This window comes from Oncorhynchus mykiss, chromosome 8, assembly GCF_013265735.2.
Source record: "Oncorhynchus mykiss isolate Arlee chromosome 8, USDA_OmykA_1.1, whole genome shotgun sequence".
NCBI classification, from domain to species: Eukaryota; Metazoa; Chordata; class Actinopteri; order Salmoniformes; family Salmonidae; genus Oncorhynchus; species Oncorhynchus mykiss.
The window spans coordinates 81,448,042-81,473,414 of record NC_048572.1 but is presented as its reverse complement, the minus strand read 5'-3'; the positions used below and the strand labels follow the sequence as shown (position 1 = coordinate 81,473,414).

At 46.7% G+C, this 25,373-nt stretch overlaps 1 protein-coding gene across 5 annotated transcripts in view; it reads left to right on the top strand.

Moving 5' to 3' along the window:
* LOC110531012 (supervillin) overlaps positions 1-24,680 on the top strand; it is a 107,664-nt gene extending 82,984 nt beyond the window's left edge. For 4 of the 5 annotated variants that reach the window (XM_036986474.1, XM_036986473.1, XM_036986475.1 and 1 more), the window contains 17 exons: positions 665-837; positions 1,178-1,336; positions 4,655-4,791; positions 7,315-7,462; positions 7,880-8,025; positions 8,272-8,447; positions 9,377-9,524; positions 9,700-9,896; positions 10,110-10,344; positions 10,556-10,661; positions 11,085-11,292; positions 11,591-11,724; positions 11,829-11,984; positions 13,550-13,693; positions 13,854-13,975; positions 20,276-20,431; positions 22,959-24,680. In XM_036986474.1, coding sequence (XP_036842369.1) covers positions 665-837; positions 1,178-1,336; positions 4,655-4,791; positions 7,315-7,462; positions 7,880-8,025; positions 8,272-8,447; positions 9,377-9,524; positions 9,700-9,896; positions 10,110-10,344; positions 10,556-10,661; positions 11,085-11,292; positions 11,591-11,724; positions 11,829-11,984; positions 13,550-13,693; positions 13,854-13,975; positions 20,276-20,431; positions 22,959-23,045 — 2,632 coding nt within the window. In that variant the 3' untranslated portion in view covers positions 23,046-24,680. The remainder of the gene's footprint in view (positions 1-664; positions 838-1,177; positions 1,337-4,654; positions 4,792-7,314; positions 7,463-7,879; positions 8,026-8,271; positions 8,448-9,376; positions 9,525-9,699; positions 9,897-10,109; positions 10,345-10,555; positions 10,662-11,084; positions 11,293-11,590; positions 11,725-11,828; positions 11,985-13,549; positions 13,694-13,853; positions 13,976-20,275; positions 20,432-22,958) is intronic. The other variant, XM_036986472.1, reaches the window with a different exon arrangement.
* The last annotated feature ends 693 nt before the right edge of the window (positions 24,681-25,373 follow it).

The window sequence follows — 25,373 nt, the reverse complement described above, 5'->3', positions numbered from 1 at the left end:
CATACGTTTCCCTCCAATAACACTTTCTATTAGTTTATTAAAAAAAAGACCTTCGTGCCAAATTGAATCAAATGCTTTCTTGAAATCTACAAAACACGAGTAGATTCCGCCTTTGTTTTTGGTTTACTTGTTTGTCAATTAGTGTGGAGGGTGTAAATGTGGTCTGTTGTATGATCATTGTTTAGAAATCCAATCTGGCTTCTGCTCAGGACGTTGTGTTCGTCAAGGAAATGATGTAGTCCGCTATTTATAATACTGCAGAGAATTTTCCCCAAGTTGCTGTTCATGCAAATTCCTCTTATTTGGGTCAAATATTTCTCAATTTTTGTAGATTGGTGTGATCAATCCCTGGTTCCAAATATCGGGGAAAATACCTGCAGTGAGGATAATGTTGAAGAGTTTGAGTATAGCCAATTTGAATTTGTGGTCTGTGTATTTGATCATTTCATTTAAAATACCATCAGGAGAGTGGTAGTTATAGTTTTTCCAATAATAACTTTCCAATAATTGGGGTATCCACAGGATTCTGATAGTCTTTGACTGCTGATTCAAGGATTTGTAATTTTTATTTTTTGTTTCGGGCTCTCTTTGTCCCACTCTCTCTCTCTCTCTCTCTCTCACCCTCTGTCCCTCGCCCGGCTCTTTCGCCTCTTTCCCTGTCCAGGTTGATCTCAGCCTTAGCGCAGCACAAACGGGCTGTGAGACCGTCTAGGAACGTCCAGTCGTCTAAGAACCCTCTGAAGATGCTGGCGGCCAGGGAGGACATCAGACACGAGTACACTGAGCAGAGACTCAACATCGGCCTCATAGAGAGCAAGAGGATGAGGGATGAGAAGTGTGAGTGTGTGTGTTACATGTATGTATGTGTGTTACATGTATTAGAGACCATTTCAAAGGTTTAGCCATCAGAAGGCTTTATATTGAAATCTTATGCTTCTGTCATAGGAGCGTAAGAGTGCACTTATATTTAGGAGGTTTTACCTAAGCACAGAATCTGTGTGTGCACCCCTAATATTTGCACACACTGCTCACTCCTCCTCCTGTGTGTTTTAGTGAATAAGAGTCCTCCTCCTGTGTGTTTTAGTGAATAAGAGTCCTCCTCCTGTGTGTTTTAGTGAATAAGAGTCCTCCTCCTGTGTGTTTTAGTGAATAAGAGTCCTCCTCCTGTGCGTTTTAGTGAATACTAGTACTCAGATGTACTCGGATGCGGCCCTGGCTGGGCTGTCCAGTAAGGAGAACTCAAACAAAGTGAGTCTGAGGAGCGTCAACATCTCCGAGCAGATGTCTAACAACAGCGCTGTGCCCTACAAGAACCTCATGTTGATGCAGGTCAAAGGTGAGATTCCTTCTGCCTATAGTAAGGTAATAACATTTGCAGAAATACTGGTTGAAAGATTCCATCTTATTCCAGGAATCTTCCAGGATTTCTGGAAAACCTGGGAATTTTGTGAGTTACTGTATGTGTCTACAGTATCTTTCACATTCATTTGACAAAGAGGCATATAGATAGCGTGGATATGTACTAATCAACATTGTTGATAGGTCCACTTTAAAACGTCTAACCAACGTTGGTTTTGGGGCAAGCTATCAGTTCAAAATCAGGATGTTGACATTGAGGTTGCTCGACGTCATAGTGAAAGCTAAACAGGACATTTTAGAGTGAACATATTCCCTAGGTTTTTCCTGAATGAGAACAGGTTCTGTTATTTCTGGAGGACTCTGTCATTGGACCAAATCAGTGGCCTTGTTAGCGTGTGCCCTGAGATTGGAAGGTTGGGGGTTCCATCCCTGGTAAGTGTCTGCGTCAATCTACAGCCTGTCCAGAGGTGGATACTCTTTTACGTCAAGCTGCGTTACTATAGAAACAGGAGACGGGCTCCATTCTGGTTCTGACCAGGCTTACCTTACTGCGTACATTGAGGTAGAATGTTGCATCACATCAAACAGAGGTTTTTCCTCTGACGTCACTTATCCATCAGATGAGAGAGTGTCTCTGGGAGGGATGGAGGAGGAAATGGATTAGAGTTCGAAAGAGAAAGAGCATCATGACGGGATGGTTAAAACCTGCAGTTTACACACATACATACAGTACAGTGCAAAAGTTTTAGACAGGTGTGAAAAAATGCTGTAAAGTAAGAATACTTTCAAAAATAGACATGTTGATTAGATTATATTTATCAATTAACTAAATGCAAAGTGAGTGAACAGAAGAACAATCTACATCAAATCCATATTTGGTGTGACCACACTTTGACTTCAAAACAGCATCAATTCTTGTAGGTACACTTACACAAAGTCAGGGATTTTGTAGGCCTATAGTCAGGTGTATGATTAAAAAATTTACCAAACAGGTGCTAATGATCATCAATTCAATATGTAGGTTGAAACACAATCATTAACAGAAACAGCTGTGAAGGAGGAATACAACTGTGAGGGTTAGGGCCCTGTCAAAAGTCATACACCATGGCAATACTGAGCACAGCAACAAGACAGAAGGTAGTTATACTGCATCAGTAAGGTCTCTCTCAGGCAGACATGTCAAGGCAGACAGGGGTTTCCAGATGTGCTGTCCAAGCTCTTTTGAAGAAGCACAAAGAAACGGGCAACATTGAGGACCGTAGACCCAGTGGTCGGCCAAAGAAACTTACTGTAGCAGATGAGACGCATCACGCTTACTTCCCTTCGCAATCAGAAGATGTCCAGCAGTGTCATCAGCTCAGAATTGGCAGAAAACAGTGGGACCCTGGTACACCCATCTACTGTCTGGAGAAGTCTGGTCAGAAGCCTTCATGGGAAAACTTGCGGCCAAAAAGCCATACATCCGACGTGGAAACAAGGCCAAACGACTCAACTATGCACGGAAACACAGGAACTGGGGTGCAGAAAAATGGCAGCAGGTGCTCTGGACTGATGAGTCAAAATGTGAAATATTTGGCTGTAGCAGAAGACATTTTGTTTGCCGAAGGGCTGGAGAGCGGTACACGAATGAGTGTCTGCAGGCAACAGTGAAGCATGGTGGAGGTTCCTTGCAAGTTGGGGCTGTATTTCTGCAAATGGAGTTGGGGATTTGGTCAGAATGAATGGTCTCTTCAATGCTGAGAAGTACATGCAGATACTTATCCATCAAGCAATACCATCAGGGAGGCATCTGATTGGCCCCAAATGTATTCTGCATGACAACGACCCCAAGCATACAGCAAAAGTAATTAAGAACGAACTTCAGCGTAAAGAATACCAAGGAGTCCTGGAAGTGATGGTATGGCCCCCCACAGAGCCCTGATCTCAACATCGAGTGTGTCTAGGATTACATGAAGAGAAAAGCACCTGAGGCTGCCTAAATACACAGGAAAAACGGTGGTTAGTTCTCCAAGATGTTTGGGCCAACCTACCTGCCGAGTTCCTTCAAACTGTGTGTAAGTGTACCTACTAGAATTGATGCTGTTTTGAAGCCAAAGGCTGGTCACACCAAATAATGATTTGATGTAGATTTTTCTTCCGTTCACTCACTTTGCATTTAGGCCAGCCCATATAATCTATCAACATGTCTATTTTTAAAAGCATTATTACTTTACAGCATTTTTTCACACCTGCCTAAAACTTTTGTACACACACACACACACACACACACACACAGACCGACAGACTAAACTAATCCAGCCAAGGACAGCAGACTAAACTGACCAGAGGTCCTTCTAGGCACTTACCATTGTGAGGGAAACAGCCAAGGACCGCAGACTAAACTGACCAGAGGTCCTTCTAGGCACTTACCATTGTGAGGGAAACATTATGTATTCAACTTATTTGTTGGCTATGTAGCAATTATTTACTTAACGAACAGTCAGATATTTCTGTCCTGCTAATGCTGTGTTTTATGGTCTCCACTCTGCGCCCTCCAGCTAGTCTGGATGTTGAGGACATGGCTTCTACGAGAGAGAGCTTGAAGCTGACAATTGATTGATGTCGGTGATTAAAAGCTGGAATTCTATAGACAAGATGTGGTGTGTGTGTGACTCGAGATAGAGAGAGCCTGGAGGAGTTGAGAACAATGCCTCATTGTCTCATCTTCCTGGCATCTGGGACACTTAAGTAAAATACCATCCTGTGTAGATAACCAAGGTGGCTTATGGGAAGGTTAGAAATGACTGACTAAGCAATCTTGGTATCAGCTATATAAAAACTGTGCATTGTCTGTAGACTCTCAGAGGCTAGACTCTGACTAAACCGTCAGTCAAGACTGGTGGGCTGACGGTCTCATTATTGCAATGATGAATCGATATTAAATCAAGATGATTGTTTGAAGAAATGACCAAGTCTCTCTCTGTACTGAATTTCCACAACACTGCCAAGCTAAGCATATGACACTCAAAGACATTTGCTATGCCCGTTTGACTTGCTGCTATGCCAGTTTGTTTGCCTTATTGATGATGCACTAGCCATATATTTAGGCAGATCATTTCTTTTTACTTATGTTTTATACAGTATGATATATTTGTGTATTTCTGCATATATACCAACATGTTCAAATAAACCTACATCACCCAGTGAGCCGTCAGCACACTCTTCTCATATAGTTTCTCGCTGTCTCTATCCTATCCAACAAAAAAATACTCTTAAAAATGTTCTGTAGCTTCACTCTTCTCTCTCTATCACCCAGGCCGCCGTCACGTTCAGACCAGACTAGTGGAGCCCAGAGCCTCAGCCCTGAACAGTGGAGACTGTTTCCTGTTGGTTACTCCTCAGCACTGTTTTGTCTGGATGGGAGAGTTTGCTAACGTTATAGAGAAAGCCAAAGTGAGTCCCCTCGCCATGTGTGTGTGTGTGTGTGTGGCTTTGGTGAAATCCATAGTGAATCCCCATCTCCCTGTGCCAGACTGCGTCAGCGTTTAATAATTACTTTCCCCATCTCCCTGTGCCAGACTGCGTCAGCGTGACTTTCAAGGGGGCCTCCCGGGTGGCGCTAGCTGTGCCACCAGAGACGTTGGGTTTGCGCCCAGGCTCTGTCGCAGCCGGCCGCGACCGGGAGGTCCATGGGGCAACATACAATTGGCCAAGCGTCGTCCGGGTTAGGGAGGGTTTGGCCGGTAGGGATATCCTTGTCTCATTGCGCACTAGCGACTCCTGTGGTGGGCCGGGCGCAGTGCACGCTAACCAGGTCGCCAGGTGCACTGTGTTTCCTCTGCCACATTGGTGCGGCTGGCTTCCGGGTTGGATGCGCGCTGTGTTAAGAAGCAGTGCGGCTTGGTTGGGTTGTGTTTCGGAGGACGCATGGCTTGCGACCTTCGTCTGTCCCGAGCCCGTACGGGAGTTGTAGCGATGAGACAAGATAGTAGCTACTAAACAATTGGATACCACGAAATTGGGGAGAAAAGGGGGTAAAATTCAACACAAAAAAAAGAAAATAAATAAATAATGACTTTAAGGATTAAGAAAATGTCTTGTTTGTTAGCTGGAATCTGTGATTAAAAACTTTTGGGGCAGGCTGATGTTTAATAAGGCTGATGTTTTAAGTTATTTTGGATTGGATTTTTAAATGACTCCTTATGTTACTTTATAGCATGTCTCCTCAAAGGACCATATTGAAGTAACCATATTGTCTTTGATAGACGTTAGCTCTATGGGCCCTGGTCAAAAGTAATGCAGTTTATATGGAATAGGGTGCTATGGGCCCTGGTCAAAAGTAATGCAGTTTATAGGGAATAGGGTGCTATGGGCCCTGGTCAAAAGTAATGCAGTTTATAGGGAATAGGGTGTGATTTAGGGGCTCAGCCACATACTGTTGAGATGTTCTGCTCTCTCATTGGAGCAGAGAGCTGTGCCATCTGTTCTTACAGCAGCTGTTATTCTCCATGAAAAGTGTCCTGTTTGTGCACAGTAGACAGTTTCAAACAAACAGACTGTAGCTTGATTCGCCCAAGCTACTTAGCTTGATTCGCCCAGGCTACTTAGCTTGTTTCGCCCAGGCTACTTAGCTTGTTTCGCCCAGGCTACTTAGCTTGTTTCGCCCAGGCCACTTAGCTTGATTCGCCCAGGCTACTTAGCTTGTTTCGCCCAGGCTACTTATCTTGTTTCGCCCAGGCTACTTATCTTGTTTCGCCCAGGCTACTTGGCTTGATTCGCCCAGGCTACTTGGCTTGATTCGCCCAGGCTACTTGGCTTGATTCGCCCAGGCTACTTGGCTTGATTCGCCCAGGCTACTTGGCTTGATTCGCCCAGGCTACTTGGCTTGATTCGCCCAGGCTACTTGGCTTGATTCGCCCAGGCTACTTGGCTTGATTCGCCCAGGCTACTTGGCTTGATTCGCCCAGGCTACTTGGCTTGATTCGCCCAGGCTACTTGGCTTGATTCGCCCAGGCTACTTGGCTTGATTCGCCCAGGCTACTTGGCTTGATTCGCCCAGGCTACTTGGCTTGATTCGCCCAGGCTACTTGGCTTGATTCGCCCAGGCTACTTGGCTTGATTCGCCCAGGCTACTTGGCTTGATTCGCCCAGGCTACTTGGCTTGATTCGCCCAGGCTACTTGGCTTGGTTCGCCCAGGCTACTTGGCTTGGTTCGCCCAGGCTACTTGGCTTGGTTCGCCCAGGCTACTTGGCTTGGTTCGCCCAGGCTACTTGGCTTGGTTCGCCCAGGCTACTTGGCTTGGTTCGCCCAGGCTACTTGGCTTGGTTCGCCCAGGCTACTTGGCTTGGTTCGCCCAGGCTACTTGGCTTGGTTCGCCCAGGCTACTTGGCTTGGTTCGCCCAGGCCACTTAGCTTGATTCGCCTAGGCTACTTAGCTTGGTTCGCCCAGGCTACTTGGCTTGGTTCGCCCAGGCTACTTGGCTTGGTTCGCCCAGGCTACTTGGCTTGGTTCGCCCAGGCTACTTGGCTTGGTTCGCCCAGGCTACTTGGCTTGGTTCGCCCAGGCTACTTGGCTTGGTTCGCCCAGGCTACTTGGCTTGGTTCGCCCAGGCTACTTAGTTTTTCCTCAGTCATTGTATTTGTTTCACTAGCTCTAGTATTTAACTGGTATCATTAGGAAGACATTGAACTACAGTATGGAGACCCTTGACCTGTCAAGGTGAATGCTGACTCATCATTACAACGTACAGTACTGCTGGTAGAACACAACAAGCAGGCTCTGACATTGTAACCTCCTACAAACAATCAGTCTGGTAATTACGAGGCTGTTGACATTGGTCATTGCAAGTAAATTCAAAGCCTAATCCCCTTACAAGGCTGACACGATTTCTATTCTACCGTATTTATAATATTGACTTGTGTATTTTCAGGTAGTGACATTTTCTCTGTGTTTGTGTGTATGTCTCGTACTGTAGGCCTCTGAGCTGGCCACGTGTATCCAGACTAAGAGGGACCTGGGCTGCAGAGCGAGCCAGATCCAGACCATCGAGGAGGGGGTCAACCCCCAGAACCATGCAGCCACAGAGTTCTGGAAGACCCTGAGAGGGCAGCAGACCTACCAATGTAAGTGGCGGTAGCGGTAGTGGCGGTAGTGGTAGTGGCGGTAGTGGTAGTGGCGGTAGTGGTAGTGGCGGTAGTAGTGGTAGTGGCGGTAGTGGCGGTGGTAGTGGCGGTAGTGGTGGTGGCGGTAGCGGCATCCATGGCCGCGTCTCAATTCTCCACCCTTCTCCGAAAATGTTGCACTTGCACACTTCCTGTCATTGATCTAAACGCATTAGTGGAATCACTGGCTGGAGGGAGTTTCCACCATTGTTAAATCATGACGTAAAGTGTGCACACTTTGGTAAATGGGTGGGAAAATTGGGATTTTAGCTCCATGTAATCTGTAATCTGAAGCCTTTATTTTCATGTTTTATGCCACCGTTGTAGATTATTCTTGATATTTTGTGTGTGTGTGTGTGTGTGTGTGTCCTCATACAGCCGCGGGGCCACTGGAGGAAGATGAGCTGTTTGAGAGTGCCATCGTGGAGACAAACTGCATCTTCCGTCTGCTGGAGGATAAACTGGTTCCTGATGATGATCAGTGGGGGAAGGTTCCACGCAGCACACTACTGCAATCCAAAAAGGTACCTGACTCATCAGGAACCACATATAGCAGACAACTCATAGTAGGAGAGCTGATCTAGGATCAGTGTAGCCGTTTTAGAGCATAATGATTAAGATTACATGGACAGGAGAGGACCTGATCCTAGGTCAGCACTAGGACTAGCAGCTGATCCTATTCTGAGATGTCTGACACACATTATGGCCCCTGGTCCACAGGGTGTGCATTATTTTGGTCCCGTCTCTCCACTGTGTGCCCCCCACTGCAGGTGCTGGTGTTTGACTTTGGCAGTGAGGTGTATGTGTGGCACGGTAAGGAGGTGACTCTAGCCCAGAGGAAAGTAGCCTTCCAGCTGGCCAAACACCTGTGGAACGGAACCTTTGACTACACCTGCTGTGACATCAATCCTCTGGACCCTGGAGGATGTAACGCACGCATACCCTGGTAGGCTACCAATGCACACACACACACACACCAACGTGAGCGCACACACACCAACGCATACGCATCAACACACACCAATAAACACGCACCAACGCACCCTCCAACGCATGCACCAACGCACACACGCACACACATGCGCACCAACACACGCACACACATGCGCACCAACACACGCACACACATGCGCACCAACACACGCGCACACACATGCGCACCAACACACACGCACACACATGCGCACCAACACACACGCACACACATACGCACCAACACACACGCACACACATGCGCACCAACACACACGCACACACATGCGCACCAACACACACGCACACACATGCGCACCAACACACACGCACACACATGCGCACCAACACACACGCACACACATGCGCACCAACACACACGCACACACATGCGCACCAACACACACGCACACACATGCGCACCAACACACGCACACACATGCGCACCAACACACACGCACACACATGCGCACCAACACACACGCACACACATGCGCACCAACACACACGCACACACATGCGCACCAACACACACGCACACACATGCGCACCAACACACACGCACACACATGCGCACCAACACACACGCACACACATGCGCACCAACACACACGCACACACATGCGCACCAACACACACGCACACACATGCGCACCAACACACACGCACACACATGCGCACCAACACACGCGCACACACATGCGCACCAACACACGCGCACACACATGCGCACCAACACACGCGCACACACATGCGCACCAACACACACGCACACACATGCGCACCAACACACACACAGACTCTTTCTCCACCACTCAGTCAAATCATCCCTCAGGGACAGTTTGTCCTAGAGGGGTTTATAACGTCTATAGATCCTGTCTCTTACTGTTTGTGTGTCTACAGGAAGGGCCAGGGGCGTCCTGACTGGGCCATATTCGGCAGGCTGACACAGCACAATGAGACAATCCTGTTCAAGGAGAAGTTTCTGGACTGGACAGACACTAAGAAACCACAACCAAAGAACAGCAACCTACAAGTCACTGAGCAGAAGGTATATCCTCTTGACTCTCTCTCTTTTTCTCTCTCTCTCGTTCTCTATCTTTCTTTCTCTCTCTTCCTTTTACACATATTTCGTTATCTGTTATGTTTTCATCAGACCCCCATGACCCTAGAGTTTTCTGAATGATTCTCTCTCTCTCTCGGTCCCTCTCGGTCTCCACCCCCAGGATTTGCCAGGGTGCGTGTGCAGGCCGTATGATGCAGCGTTGATGCTTCCTGTACTCCAGACAGCTGTCAGCACGGTGTTGGATGGGATGAACGTGGGCCGAGGCCACGGCTCTGTGGAAGGAGAGGACAGGATGAGGACTCTAGAGATCAGCACAGTGTCTGTAGATGTCTGGCACATCCTGGAGTTTGACTACAGGTCATTATCTCAACATTCTGGAAACTTTCTCAAAATTCCCAGATTTTCCAGAAATCCTGGTTGGAATATTTCTGGAATCAGGACATCCTCCAACAGGGATTTCTGGAAAGCGTGTGAATTCTGGGAAAGTGACCAGACTTTTGCAACCCTTCCCGTACTGATCGCAGTAGAAAGATGAGTTATTTGTAATTATTTGTATTGTTGTTATCCCAGCCGGCTGCCCCAGCAGAGTATAGGCCACTTCCACGAGGGAGACGCGTACGTTGTGAAGTGGAAGTACATGGTGAGCGCAGCAGTTGGCAGGAGGCAGAACCCGGAGCTGAGGAGCTCCGAACCGGTGAAAGAACAGGGCTGCTACTTCTTCTGGCAGGGACGGAACTCCACCGTGAGAGAGAAAGGAACGTCAGCACTGACGACAGTGGAGCTGGAGGAGGAGAGAGGGGCCCAGGTACGTGTCGACGCTAAATACTAAGCCTTGTGTCTTAAATAGCACCCTATTCCCTATACAGTGCACTTACCAGACCAGAGTGCACTATGTGGGGAACAGGGTGTTTGAGATGCAGCCTAATTCCATGTATATATCTACTGTCACTGATCTGAGAGCAGCCTTAGATGCATATGTCATGTATGAGCCGTGTCCCTGTCGCTGTCCCCGACAGGTCCAGGTACAGCAGGGGAAGGAGCCTCCTTGTTTCCTGCAGTGTTTCAACGGGGGGATGATTATACACGGTGGGAAGAGAGAGGAGGAAGAGGAGAACATACAGAGTAAGGAAGGATCTAGCCCATCTTCTGTTCCAGTGGTGGCTGGTGTCACTTTAAATCAGAAGACCGGCTCATTCTAATGGCTGGAATGGAATTAATGAAAGTTCCCATTGAGTTCCCATTGAGTTCCCATTGAGTTCCATTCCAGCTACCACTATGACCAGTCCTTCTCTCAGCTTCCACCGCTAGTATCTGTGATCAGGACAGTAGTGTGTACGAGTGCGTTCCTGAGCGACTACATTGCTGATGCATACCAGATCTTACAAAGCCTGGATAGGCGTTTTACATATCAGCTAACCACATTATAGCAATCTGGTGCCCGACGGGAACAGTCGATTTGGTTGATGCAATAGAAAGCATGAGCAAGGGAACACGACCTGTGTGTGTGTCATACTGACCACGCGCCTCTTCGCCGTCTTCTTCTAGCTGAGTGGCGTCTGTACTGCGTGCGGGGGGAGGTCCCTGTAGAGGGACACCTACTGGAGGTGGTCAGTCACTGCAGCAGCCTTCGCTCCAGGAGCTCCATGATCCTCCTCAACGTCAACAAGGCCCTCATTTACCTGTGGCACGGCTGCAAGGCCCAGCAACACACACGGCTGGTGGGCCTCACCGCAGCTCAGAGGATCGAAGAACAGTGAGTCTGCTTCTCAAATGGCTCCCTGTTGCCTAAATAATGCACTACTTTTGACCAGGGACTAGTCATCTGTCCTGTCTAGGTACTATGCTGACCAGGAAAAACTATTGTGTAGTGAAATGTGTAATACGGTATATTCTGTCCCAAACGGCACCCTATTCCCTATTATGATGCACTACTTTTGACCAGGGCCCATAGGGCTGTAGTCTAAAGTAGTGCACTATATGAGGAATAGGGTGCCATTTGGGATGGCCGGTATAATGTAGCTATGACGTGACGCATGGCTTCTGTCTTTTAGATGTCCGTTGGAGGCGGGGCTCCACAGCAGCAGTAAGGTGACCATTACAGAGTGTGACGAGGGATCAGAGCCCACGGGATTCTGGGATGCTGTAGGGATTAAAGACCGGAAAGCCTACGATTGTATGCTGCAAGGTATAGTACAGTTACACACACTGAAATAACACTTAACAATATGGCAAACTGATTATCCGGGTTTAGGTACATGTTAACACTGAGCATGAATTCTCTTGTATTAGATACGGGTAAATTCAACTTCACCCCTCGGCTGTTCAAGCTGAGCAGTTCTTCAGGGCAGTTTGTGGCTACAGAGTTCTACCACCCCTCCAGAGCTCCAGACATGGTCAGCTCTCTGCCCTTCCTACAGGAGGACCTGTACCGCGCCTCCCAGCCTGGTGAGTCCTATTATACCATAGTAATACATTACACCTGTACTGAGCCTCCCAGCCTGGTGAGTCCTATTATACCATAGTAATACATTACACCTGTAAAGACCTGTACTGAGCCTCCCAGCCTGGTGAGTCCTATTATACCATAGCAATACATTACACCTGTACTGAGCCTCCCAGCCTGGTGAGTCCTATTATACCATAGTAATACATTACACCTGTACTGAGCCTCCCAGCCTGGTGAGTCCTATTATACCATAGTAATACATTACACCTGTAAAGACCTGTACCGAGCCTCCCAGCCTGCTGAGTCCTATTATACCATAGTAATACATTACACCTGTAAAGACCTGTACTGAGCCTCCCAGCCTGGTGAGTCCTATTATACCATAGTAATACATTACACCTGTACTGAGCCTCCCAGCCTGGTGAGTCCTATTATACCATAGTAATACATTACACCTGTAAAGACCTGTACCGAGCCTCCCAGCCTGGTGAGTCCTATTATACCATAGTAATACATTACACCTGTACTGAGCCTCCCAGCCTGGTGAGTCCTATTATACCATAGTAATACATTACACCTGTAAAGACCTGTACTGAGCCTCCCAGCCTGGTGAGTCCTATTATACCATAGTAATACATTACACCTGTACTGAGCCTCCCAGCCTGGTGAGTCCTATTATACCATAGTAATACATTACACCTGTAAAGACCTGTACTGAGCCTCCCAGCCTGGTGAGTCCTATTATACCATAGTAATACATTACACCTGTACTGAGCCTCCCAGCCTGGTGAGTCCTATTATACCATAGTAATACATTACACCTGTAAAGACCTGTACTGAGCCTCCCAGCCTGGTGAGTCCTATTATACCATAGTAATACATTACACCTGTAAAGACCTGTACTGAGCCTCCCAGCCTGGTGAGTCCTATTATACCATAGTAATACATTACACCTGTACTGAGCCTCCCAGCCTGGTGAGTCCTATTATACCATAGTAATACATTACACCTGTAAAGACCTGTACTGAGCCTCCCAGCCTGGTGAGTCCTATTATACCATAGTAATACATTACACCTGTACTGAGCCTCCCAGCCTGGTGAGTCCTATTATACCATAGTAATACATTACACCTGTACTGAGCCTCCCAGCCTGGTGAGTCCTATTATACCATAGTAATACATTACACCTGTAAAGACCTGTACTGAGCCTCCCAGCCTGGTGAGTCCTATTATACCATAGTAATACATTACACCTGTACTGAGCCTCCCAGCCTGGTGAGTCCTATTATACCATAGTAATACATTACACCTGTACCGAGCCTCCCAGCCTGGTGAGTCCGATTATACCATAGTAATACATTACACCTGTACTGAGCCTCCCAGCCTGGTGAGTCCTATTATACCATAGTAATACATTACACCTGTAAAGACCTGTACTGAGCCTCCCAGCCTGGTGAGTATATAAGCCTCTCTGCTTGGCACTCAGCGTTAAGGAGATGTCCTGTCTGTTGGAATGTTGGTGTACAAAATGGCTGCTCTGACATAACTTCCTCTTCCTGTATAGCTCTGTTCCTGGTGGATAACTTCCATGAGGTGTACCTGTGGCAGGGCTGGTGGCCCCAGGACAGCGAGAACCCCAGCTCCACCAGGATAAGATGGGACATGGACAGGAAATGTGCCATGGAAACAGTGCTGCAGTACTGCATGGGTAGGATACCTGATGATGTTATCATCTCTGGCCTCTCTGTTAACATAAGGTGCTTGATGTTACATCTTAAAGACTTTGAACCTTGCACCCGCAGACCTTTTCACTAAGGGCATGTCTCTAGTTAGGATGTGTTGCTAAACGTGCTGACTTCCTCCCGTAGAGAATAATGAGAAGACGTCTCAGAAGTCGTATCTGATCCATGCTGGTCTGGAGCCTCTCACTTTCACCAACGTGTTCCCAAGCTGGGAGCACAGAGAGGACATTGCTGAGATCACTGAGAGGGTGAGTTATTCACTACACTGACCTGCCAACCCTTATACATAAACACACACTGACCATAAGGGAGAGTTGGATAAGTTGAGACATATTTTTTACATCCAGCACCACTACGTCAAGGGAAACATAGGATTCTTGCTAACAACGATATCTATACTGAACAAAAATATAAACGCAATATCTAAAGTGTTGGTTTCATGAGCTAAAATAAAGATCCCAGAAATGAAGCTTATTTCTCTCAAATGTTGTGCACAAATGTGTTTACATTCCTTTTAGTGAGCATTTATCCTTTGCCAAGATAATCCATCCACCTGACAGCTAAGGCATATCAAGAAGATGATTAAACAGCATGATCATTACACAGGTGCACTTTGTGCTGGGAACAATAAAACGTCCCTCTAAAACGTACAGTTTTGTCACACAACACAATGCCACAGACAGGGGCGCCACCAGGGATTTTGGGCCCCATGAATATATATCACATTGGGCCCCACCACCACAGACCATACCAAACCTGCGCAATTAACCACACCTCCAGAACCCAATCAACCCATTCAAAGCTTTAAATAACTCTACCTTTGCAGGCTTGCAATTCTCTTGTAGCCAATATTTACTGTCTGATATTTACTGACAGTGAGCTGTGAAAACAGAACACTGTGCAGACATGCATGCATCATTCTGCATACAGTGGAATTCACTATTCGATGCAAGACTGATACCCTCTATAAGAAATGTGCTATAGGCCATCTTTTACGGTGTCTAAATGTCATTTTAAATGGTACATTCTTGAATGGAAAATTCTCTTAACATTAATGATTAACTTAAAATAAATATAACTTAAGTATACATTAACCTGTTCAATTAAATGAACATGATCATCTATAGAATGATATAACTAACAGAATAATAAAATCAGCAGCAGATTTTTGAACTAGGTACACACCAACTAGACAATAAGCAGCTGTAGAAATGGGAATGGAAAGGCCTGATGGTGGCGCTAGAGGAAAGGTCAAGAGGTCACCAAATCAATAGGTTTCTTCCACTTGGGGTCTTGATTGTGCACAACAAATGTTATGGTCAATCCAGCCATTACTTTGAGATATATCTTGTTCTCAGCCTGTGGGCATCATGTGTGTAGTGATCCAATATCCATTAAACAGTTATCGCTGGTCCTTGCTCACCAAGAGCCCAGCGCTGAGCCTTCTTGCTAGCAAAGTCACCGATCAAGTCCAGCTTTCTAGCTAACTGACTTTCAATGTACAGCGTGGCAACACTGCACAGCCTGTCCTGGGACATGGTGGACCTCCACAATTTTTTTTTTAAATCCGTTTTTTAGTTTACTGAAAGCTCTCTTCGCCATCAGCAACCGTCACAGGCAGTGTGGAAAATATATGTAAAGCAATGGACACTTCTCCCAAAATGCTTTGCAGCTGCATTGTACAAATTGCATTCAGGAGACAAGTTAGGGGGGACAGTGGCAGTATATACAGTGTCCAGGAGACTGAGGAGACAAGTTAAGGGGGAAAGTGGCAGTATATACCGTGTTCAGGAGACTGAGGGGACAAGTTAGGGGGGACAGTGTCAGTATATACAGTGTTCAGGTGTCAGGAGACCAAGAGGGGACAAGTTAGGAGGGGAGCAGGATATACAGTGTTCAGGTGTCTTACTTCATGATGAAACTCAGGTGTAAGATCTCTGGAATACTTCATGATCAGTGGTTGGCACCCAAAAGGGACTTTATCCTCACTAATCTGCCCAACTTTCAGAACAGCAGAAAACTATTCTACAACTTTTGCAGTGTTCTGGAACCTAGTGTCCAAGTCACATGATGTCATCCATAGCAGTAAAAACACTGTGTTCTGGAACCTAGTGTCCAAGTCACATGATGTCATCCATAGCAGTAAAAACACTGTGTTCTGGAACCTAGTGTCCAGGTCACCTATGATGTCATCCATAGCAGTAAAAACACTGTGTTCTGGAACCTAGTGTCCAAGTCACTTATGATGTCATCCATAGCAGTAAAAACACTGTGTTGTAGAACCTAGTGTCCAGGTCACTTATGTTGTCCATAGCAGTAAAAACACTGTGTTGTAGAACCTAGTGTCCAGGTCACTTATGATGTCATCCATAGCAGTAAAAACACTGTGTTCTGGAACCTAGTGTCCAAGTCACTTATGATGTCGTCCATAGCAGTAAAAACACTGTTCTGGAACCTAGTGTCCAGGTCACTTATGATGTCATCCATAGCAGTAAAAACACTGTGTTCTGGAACCTAGTGTCCAGGTCACTTATGATGTCATCCATAGCAGTAAAAACACTGTGTTCTGGAACCTAGTGTCCAGGTCACTTATGATGTCGTCCATAGCAGTAAAAACACTGTGTTCTGGAACCTAGTGTCCAGGTCACTTATGATGTCATCCATAGCAGTAAAAACACTGTGTTCTGGAACCTGGTGTCCAGGTCACTTATGATTTCATCCATAGCAGTAAAAACACTGTTCTGGAACCTAGTGTCCAGGTCACTTATGATGTCGTCCATAGCAGTAAAAACACTGTGTTCTGGAACCTAGTGTCCAGGTCACTTATGATGTCGTCCATAGCAGTAAAAAACACTGTTCTGGAACCTAGTGTCCAGGTCACTTATGATGTCATCCATAGCAGTAAAAACACTGTGTTCTGGAACCTAGTGTCCAGGTCACTTATGATGTCGTCCATAGCAGTAAAAACACTGTGTTCTGGAACCTAGTGTCCAGGTCACTTATGATGTCATCCATAGCAGTAAAAACACTGTGTTCTGGAACCTAGTGTCCAGGTCACTTATGATGTCATCCATAGCAGTAAAAACACTGTTCTGGAACCTAGTGTCCAAGTCACTTATGATGTCATCCATAGCAGTAAAAACACTGTTCTGGAACCTGGTGTCCAGGTCACTTATGATGTCGTCCATAGCAGTAAAAACACTGTGTTCTGGAACCTAATGTCCAGGTCACTTATGATGTCGTCCATAGCAATTAAAAACACTATGTTCTGGAACCTGGTGTCCAAGTCACTTATGATGTCATCCATAGCAGTAAAAACACTGTGTTCTGAAACACCGTTGCTGCACTGTCCTGAGCTGTCTCCTCTTGAGAGGTCTCATCGTGGAGTCTCTTTCTCTGGCTGCTGTGTTCCTTGCTAAATTGAGGTGCAACTTCCATTTGCGGAGCAATCAGTGTTGCCTCAGACAGGAGAGACTCCCATCCATCTCTAAGAGCCTGCATCTCTTCCTTTAAGGCTCTGATATTGGCTGCCGTCTGTGTCAAGTGAGATTTTTCCTGACTGGAGAATCACATACCTGTCGTCAATGCATTGCAGTACCTGCAATTATGCCAACTGACATGTCATTCAACACAATGCTGCTCACCTCCTTCAGAGAGGTAGTAGGGCTGTTTCAGGGGTATGGGTATGGGGAGACAGGGCTGGTTCAGGGGTATGGGGAGACAGGGCTGGTTCAGGGGTATGGGGAGACAGGGCTGGTTCAGGGGTATGGGGAGACAGGGCTGGTTCAGGGGTATGGGGAGACAGGGCTGGTTCAGGGGTATGGGGAGACAGGGCTGGTTCAGGGGTATGGGGAGACAGGGCTGGTTCAGGGGTATGGGGAGACAGGGCTGGTTCAGGGGTATGGGTATGGGGAGACAGGGCCGGTTCATGGGTATGGGGAGACGGGGCCGCTTCAGGGGGATGGGGAGACGGGGCCGCTTCAGGGGGATGGGGAGACGGGGCCGCTTCAGGGGGATGGGGAGACGGGGCCGCTTCAGGGGGATGGGGAGACGGGGCCGCTTCAGGGGGATGGGGAGACGGGGCCGCTTCAGGGGGATGGGGAGACGGGGCCGCTTCAGGGGGATGGGGAGACGGGGCCGCTTCAGGGGGATGGGGAGACGGGGCCGCTTCAGGGGGATGGGGAGACGGGGCCGCTTCAGGGGGATGGGGAGACGGGGCCGCTTCAGGGGGATGGGGAGACGGGGCCGCTTCAGGGGGATGGGGAGACGGGGCCGCTTCAGGGGGATGGGGAGACGGGGCCGCTTCAGGGGGATGGGGAGACGGGGCCGCTTCATGGGGATGGGGGGGATGGGGAGACGGGGCTGGGTCAGGGGTATGGGGATGGGGAGACGGGGCTGCTTCAGGGGTATGGGGATGGGGAGACGGGTCGGGGGGATGGGGAGACGGGGCTGGGTCAGGGGGATGGGAATGGGGAGACCGGGCTGCTGAGCTTGAAGCTGCATCTGTTGGGCCTGGCACCAGGCAGGGACAACTGATATAGTATGAAGAGCTTGCTAAAAGTTTGCCTGCATTGATTAAATGTCGGCTGAAAGATCCCACACCGCGGCACCAGCCCACACCGCGGCACCAGCCCACACCGCGGCACCAGCCCACACCGCGGCACCAGCCCACACCGCGGCACCAGCCCACACCGCGGCACCAGCCCACACCGCGGCACCAGCCCACACCGCGGCACCAGCCCACACCGCGGCACCAGCCCACACAGCTACAGTGCATTTGGAAAGTATTCAGATCCCTTGACTTTTTCTACATTTTGTGACTTTACAGCCTTATTCTAAAATAGATTAAATTGTTTTTTTCCCCCATCAATCTACACATAATACCCCATAATGACAAAAGCAGGTTTTTACTTTTGGCAGCAATTACAGCATTGAGTCTTCTTGGGTATGACGCTACAAATCAAATGTATTTATATAGCCCTTCTTAGATAAGCTGATATCTCAAAGTGCTGTACAGAAATGCAGGTATAGAAGGTTGGCACACCTGTATTTGGGGAGTTTCTCTCATTCTTCTCTGCAGATCCTCTCAAGCTCTGTCAGGTTGGATAGGGAGCATCGCTGCACAGCTATTTTCAAGTCTTTCCAGAGATGCTTGATCGAGTTCAAGTCCGGGCTCTGGCTGGGCCACTCAAGGACATTCAGAGACTTGTCCCGAAGATACTCCTGCGTTGTCTTTGCTGTGTGCTTAGTCGTTGTCCTGTTGGAAGGTGAACCTTCGCCCCGGTCTGAGGTCCTGAGTGATCTGGAGCAGGTTATCATCAAGGATCTCTCTGTAGTTTGCTCCGTTCATCTTTTCCTCGATCCTGACTAGTCTCCCAGTCCCTGCCGCTGAAAAGCGTATCCACAGCATGATGCTGCCGCCACCATGCTTCACCATATTGATGGTGGTGCTTGACATTCAGTTCAATCTTGGTTTCATCAGACCAGAGAATCTTGTTTCTTCTGGTGCCTTTTTGGCCAACTCCAAGCGGGCTGTCATGTGCCTTTTACTGAAGAGTGGCTTCCATCTGGTCACTCTACCATAAAGGTCTGATTGGTGGAATGCTGCAGAGATGGTTGTCCATCTGGAAGGTTCTCCCATCTCCACAGAGGAGCTCTGGGTGCTCTGTCAGAGTGACCATCGAGTTCTTGGTCACCTTCCTGACCAAGACCCTTCTCCCCCGATTGCTCAGTTTGGCCAGGCGGCCAGCTCTAGGAAGAGTCTTGGTGGTTCCAAACTTCTTCCGTTTAAGAATGATGGAGGCCACTGAGATCTTGGACTTTCAATGCTGTAGACATGTTTTTGGTACCCTTCCCAAGATCTGTGCCTTGAAACAATCCTGTCTCGGAGCTCTACATACGTAAGTCCTTCGACCTCATGGCTTGGTTTTTGCTCTGACATGCACGGTCAACTGTGGGACCTTATATAGACAGGTGTGTGTGTGTGTGTGTGTGTGTGCCTTTCCAATGTCCAATCAATTGAATTTACCACAGGTGGACTCCAATTAAGTTGTAGAAACTTCTCAAGGATGATCAATGGAAACAGGATGCACCTGAGCTCAATTTCGAGTCTCATAGTAAAGGGTTTGAATACTTATGTAAGTAAGGTATTTCTGTTTTTTAAAATGTTTTATACATTTGCAAACATTTCTAAAAACCTGTTTTGTCAGTATGGGATATTGTGTGTAGATTGCTTAGGAAAATGTTTAATTTAGTTATTTTTAGATTAATGCTGTAACATAACAAAATGTGGAAAAAGTCAAGGGGTCTGAATACTTTCCTAATGCACTGAATGTGTATGTGACCAATTTAAAATGTGATTTGATTTACCAACCCACACAGCTACACACACATTAACAGTACTGCTCTCACACACACACACACACACACACACATCCAAACACCCACATGGCCGGTTGAAATATACAGTACTCTTATCCTCCTTTTTGGGACTATTTGAGTTGATTGTCGTGTGTGTGTGTGTGTGTGTGTGTGTGTGTGTGTGTCAGGAGGTGGAGGTGTGTAACCAGATCATCCTGGTGGAAGATGTGCTGGCCAGGCTGTGCCAGAACACCTATCCCCTGGCTGAGCTGTTGGCACGCCCACTTCCTGAGGGTGTCGACCCCCTCCGCCTGGAGCTCTACCTATCAGACCAGGACTTTGAGGTGAGACCACACCCCCTGATCAATGATCATTCAGTTCTAACACACCCTGTGAGAATAGGATACCTTGATTTCAGGTTTAATGAGCTGGTTTCCCAGACCAATGTTAGGCCTGGTCCTGGAGTAAAAGCACTTTCAATGGAGAATCTAAATTTCTTAAAAGCACTTCTCTTCTCTCTCTCTCCCACCATTCAACAAGAGAGGCCATCTCCCTCCATGTGTTTATCTCTATTTACAGAATTCAACACAAACACACAGAGCACACACTGAGGGAGGACAGAGTGGGGTCCAACGTCAGCGCTCTCTCTGTGTACTCAAGAAATTAGTTTTCTCTCCCTGGGCGTCTGCTCCACTCCCCACACAGTCTGACCAATTAGGATAGAAGGCCAGAGAGATGCTTGGCCAATGAGAGAGAGACAAGGGGCTGTATGCATAATGCATCTCAGAGCGCTGATCTAGGATCAGTTGGCCAATAAGAGAGACCAGGGGCTGTATGTTATCATGCATCTCAGTGCTGCTTTAGGATCAGTTGGCCAATAAGAGAGAGACCGAGGGGCTGTATGTATCATGCATCTCAGTGCTGCTCTAGGATCAGTTGGCCAATAAGAGAGAGACCAAGGGCTGTATGTTATCATGCATCTCAGTGCTGCTTTAGGATCAGTTGGCCAATAAGAGAGAGACCTGGGGCTCTATGCATAATGCATCTCAGAATGCTGATCTAGGATCAGTTTGACATTTTAGATCACAATGAATAACGACAGGGAAGACATGATCCTGGATCAGCACTCCTACTCTGAGATGGTTGATACCTACATGCCCTAATGTCATTGATGTGATTCTCTCTACCATCATTACTTTATGCTCCCTGGCTATTGATGTAACATATACGCTGGGAGTCAGGAAGCAGGTGCTATTGATGTAACATATACGCTGGGAGTCAGGAAGCAGGTGCTATTGATGTAACATATACGCTGGGAGTCAGGAAGCAGGTGCTATTGATGTAACATATACGCTGGGAGTCAGGAAGCAGGTGCTATTGATGTAACATATACGCTGGGAGTCAGGAAGCAGGTACTATTGATGTAACATATACGCTGGGAGTCAGGAAGCAGGTGCTATTGATGTAACATATACGCTGGGAGTCAGGAAGCAGGTGCTATTGATGTAACATATACACTGGGAGTCAGGAAGCAGGTGCTATTGATGTAACATATACGCTGGGAGTCAGGAAGCAGGTGCTATTGATGTAACATATACGCTGGGAGTCAGGAAGCAGGTGCTATTGATGTAACATATACGCTGGGAGTCAGGAAGCAGGTGCTATTGATGTAACATATACGCTGGGAGTCAGGAAGCAGGTGCTATTGATGTAACATATACGCTGGGAGTCAGGAAGCAGGTGCTATTGATGTAACATATACGCTGGGAGTCAGGAAGCAGGTGCTATTGATGTAACATATACGCTGGGAGTCAGGAAGCAGGTGCTATTGATGTAACATATACGCTGGGAGTCAGGAAGCAGGTGCTATTGATGTGCAGAAGGTGAGTTTAATAAAGAAACAATGCAGATCAACGAACATGAGAGAACAATACTACCTAATGACTGACTGTGATCTGAGGGATAAATAAAAGGGGGAGTAATCACGGAGGAAATGACGACCAGGTGTGCTTAATGATGGGGAACAGGTGTGTGTGTGTGTGTGTGTGTGTGTGTGTGTGTGTGTTAATAGCTGTCAGGGCCGGTGGTTACCGGTGACGTCGAGCGACAGAGGGAGGAAGCAGGAATAGGCGTGACAATTGACGTCCAGTAGCACTGTAATAAACTGACTAATACCCAGGATCTGGAGCCCAAGCTAACTCCTCTTACCTTTCAGGCTGGGTTCTAGGGGATTCAGATAAGGTGAGTTGTTTGGGCTGAGGACCATGATGAATGATCTGACTGTTCTTCCTCAAGGATACAACATCCTCACTGAGCTGACTCACTCCTCTCTTTCTCTGGGCCGTCCTGCTTGTCTCTCTCTCTCTCTGTCTCTCTCTGTCTCTCTCTGTCTCTCTCTCTGTCTCTCTCTCTCTCTCTCTCTGTCTCTCTCTCTGTGTCTCTCTCTCTGTGTCTCTCTCTCTGTGTCTCTCTCTCTGTGTCTCTCTCTCTGTGTCTCTCTCTCTCTGTCTCTCTCTCTCTGTCTCTCTCTCTCTCTGTCTCTCTCTCTCTGTCTCTCTCTCTCTGTCTCTCTCTCTGTCTGTCTGTCTCTGTCTGTCTCTCTCTCCACACCTCCACCTGTCTTTTCTTTCTCCACAGCGATGAGGGACACTGTGGATCACTTCTGTTTTTTGGCATGGACTCCCAAAAAGAACTACTTCTGTGTAAACTGTATTTCACGTTGAACTTGGAACTCTTTGTGGGACCACAAACTGATTTAAAACATGACGGTTCACTATTTGACATGGTCTGAACTCAAAACAGTGCAATGTTAAAATGTACCACCTCACTCCGTCTCTCATTGTATTAATTGATGATCTTCTCCCCATGCAGAAGGCGTTGGACATGAAGAGAGAGGAGTACGAAGGATTACCAGGGTGGAAGCAAGTCAACTTAAAGAAGGCTAAAGGACTGTTTTAGTGTAAGTTAACCTGACGATGGTTGTGGAGAGAAGAAGAAATTCAACAACTCTTGGAGGACAGTGGAAGTTGATAAAATACTTATTTATTGTTAAGACCAACCTGTTTCATCAGGTTGGTTGTGGAGAGAAGAGGACACAGAGACCGATGTAGGCCACCAGGCGGTGTCACCCATCCAGCCCTTCCCAGCGGTGTGACTGAACACCTAGCTGGCAGCACTTTAAATCGGAGGATGTGATCATCGTTTAGGTGGAATGGAATCAATGGAACCGTATCAAACGCATGGGTTTTTACAAGAGAGTTTGATACAATTTCATTCACTCCGTTCCAGTCATTATTATGAGCGTCCTCCCCTCACCAGCCTCCTCTGCTGAACACACTCTCAGATACGATAAGTGGGAGAAGAGGACAGAGGCTGGGTTGGGGGATCTGCTAAGGTGTGCTAGCCTCATGTAGCATCATGTTTTTAACTTTTAATTATGTAACTATGTAGGAAAATCCTGCTTAGCACATTTTCTCAGTGGCTTATCAGGAACTGTACAAGCAGGACTTGCTCTTTCTCCCTGTGTCTCTCTGTCTCTCTGTGTGTTTCATACTGTACTACTGTGTATGTAGACACTGTACTAAGTCTCCTAGAAGCACTTGCTATGTCACCACTCCTGCCACGTGAGTTGAAGAGGACAGTCAGCAACTCTGGGAGGTCAGTGGAAGTTGTTAAAAATGCTGCTTTATTGTTTAAAATAAACTTGTTTAAAACGGCCCGTAGCCTTCATCAGGGTTTTACACGTAGGAAAATGAAGATGGCCGACAGAACTATATACCATGGACATCGTCAATGACATCATCAATGACATCATCGGTCGGACACACCGCTGTGGTCTCTGGCTTGGTGGTGTTTGTGAAGTCTTTCACAGATTCACAAAGTATTCATACCCCTTGACTTATTCCACATTTTTTGTTGCCTGAATTCAACATCTATAAAATAGATATTGTTCTCACCCATCAACACACAATACCTCACAATGACAGTGATTTCAAATGAAAAACAGAAATACACCCCTGAGAATACTTTGTAGAAGCACCTTTTGCAGCTTTAAAAAATTTGTTTGTAAACATTTTGAATAAATAATTTCACTTTGACATTATGGGGTGTGTGTGTGTGAGTGTGTGTAGGCCAGGGACCAAAAAAAATCCAAATGTAATCCATTTTAAATTCAGGCTGTAACACAACAAAATGTGGAAAAAGTCAAGGGGCTGAATACTTTCTGAATGCAATGTACATCAATGTATGTAAAACTGTATTCAACTTGAAAGTTCTGTGTCAGTAGGAACTTTTTTCTCCCCCTTGTCTACGATGTCTCAAAAGGTGATAACATGCCGAGTATGTACCTTTTTAGATTCAAATTCTCCGGTATGGTACCTGGGCTGTCATAATGATGTCTAAGCTTCACAGGTACCTGAGAAATGTCAACGGTTGTATTTTTACAGGCATGGAATTCTTCATGGGGGGGGGAAAACCTGATTTATGTGGATGTAATAGTGCCTTGCGTTTGTGTACAGTTTATATACAGGAATTGTCATCTGCGTTTTCAAAGACTTTAGTGAATAAACAAAATTGCAAATCCCAAAATCCAAATTGATGTTAGTGTGTTTCTTTGACACAGTCAGTGAATCACAATTGTATTTTCTTGACACGTCCTCGTGTCGTCCTCGTGTCGTCCTCGTGTCGTCTAAATAACTGCTCACAGACATCTATGACTACACTTCATTTACATTGGAGACATTTAGCAGAAGCTCTTATCCAGAGCGACTTACAGCTAATAGATTCATGCTAGTTGCGACAATCACAGTCATAGTAAGTGAAACTTAAACTCATATGCACATTTTTCCATTGGTGTACATAGACTTTCGAAGAATGACCACATTCCTAGAGCATTATGATCAAGGCTGTATAATGTCTTATGAAGCAGTGTTATAATGCCTTATAGGAAACTCTCAATAGGAAATAGTGCGCTATATGTGCTCATCAAGGGGTACATTCTAATTCCCCTGTGCTTCCTGGAATGCACGTTACTCTGTCTTGCACACCAAACATGACGGTGGAACCCCTCTTGATTTCTCAATGAGCATTTCATATAGGGCATTATAACACTTTGTTTCATACGACATTATAAGACAGACTGCTCAGATGCAGTCTTTTCCATTTTAATGTAACTCCCAGTCAACATAATATATCATACAATATATCATTTAAATGAATGAAAGATCTTAGACTTACTCTATGCTTTCCAAGTCTGCATGTGCCTTATTGATGAGGAACATGAATTTG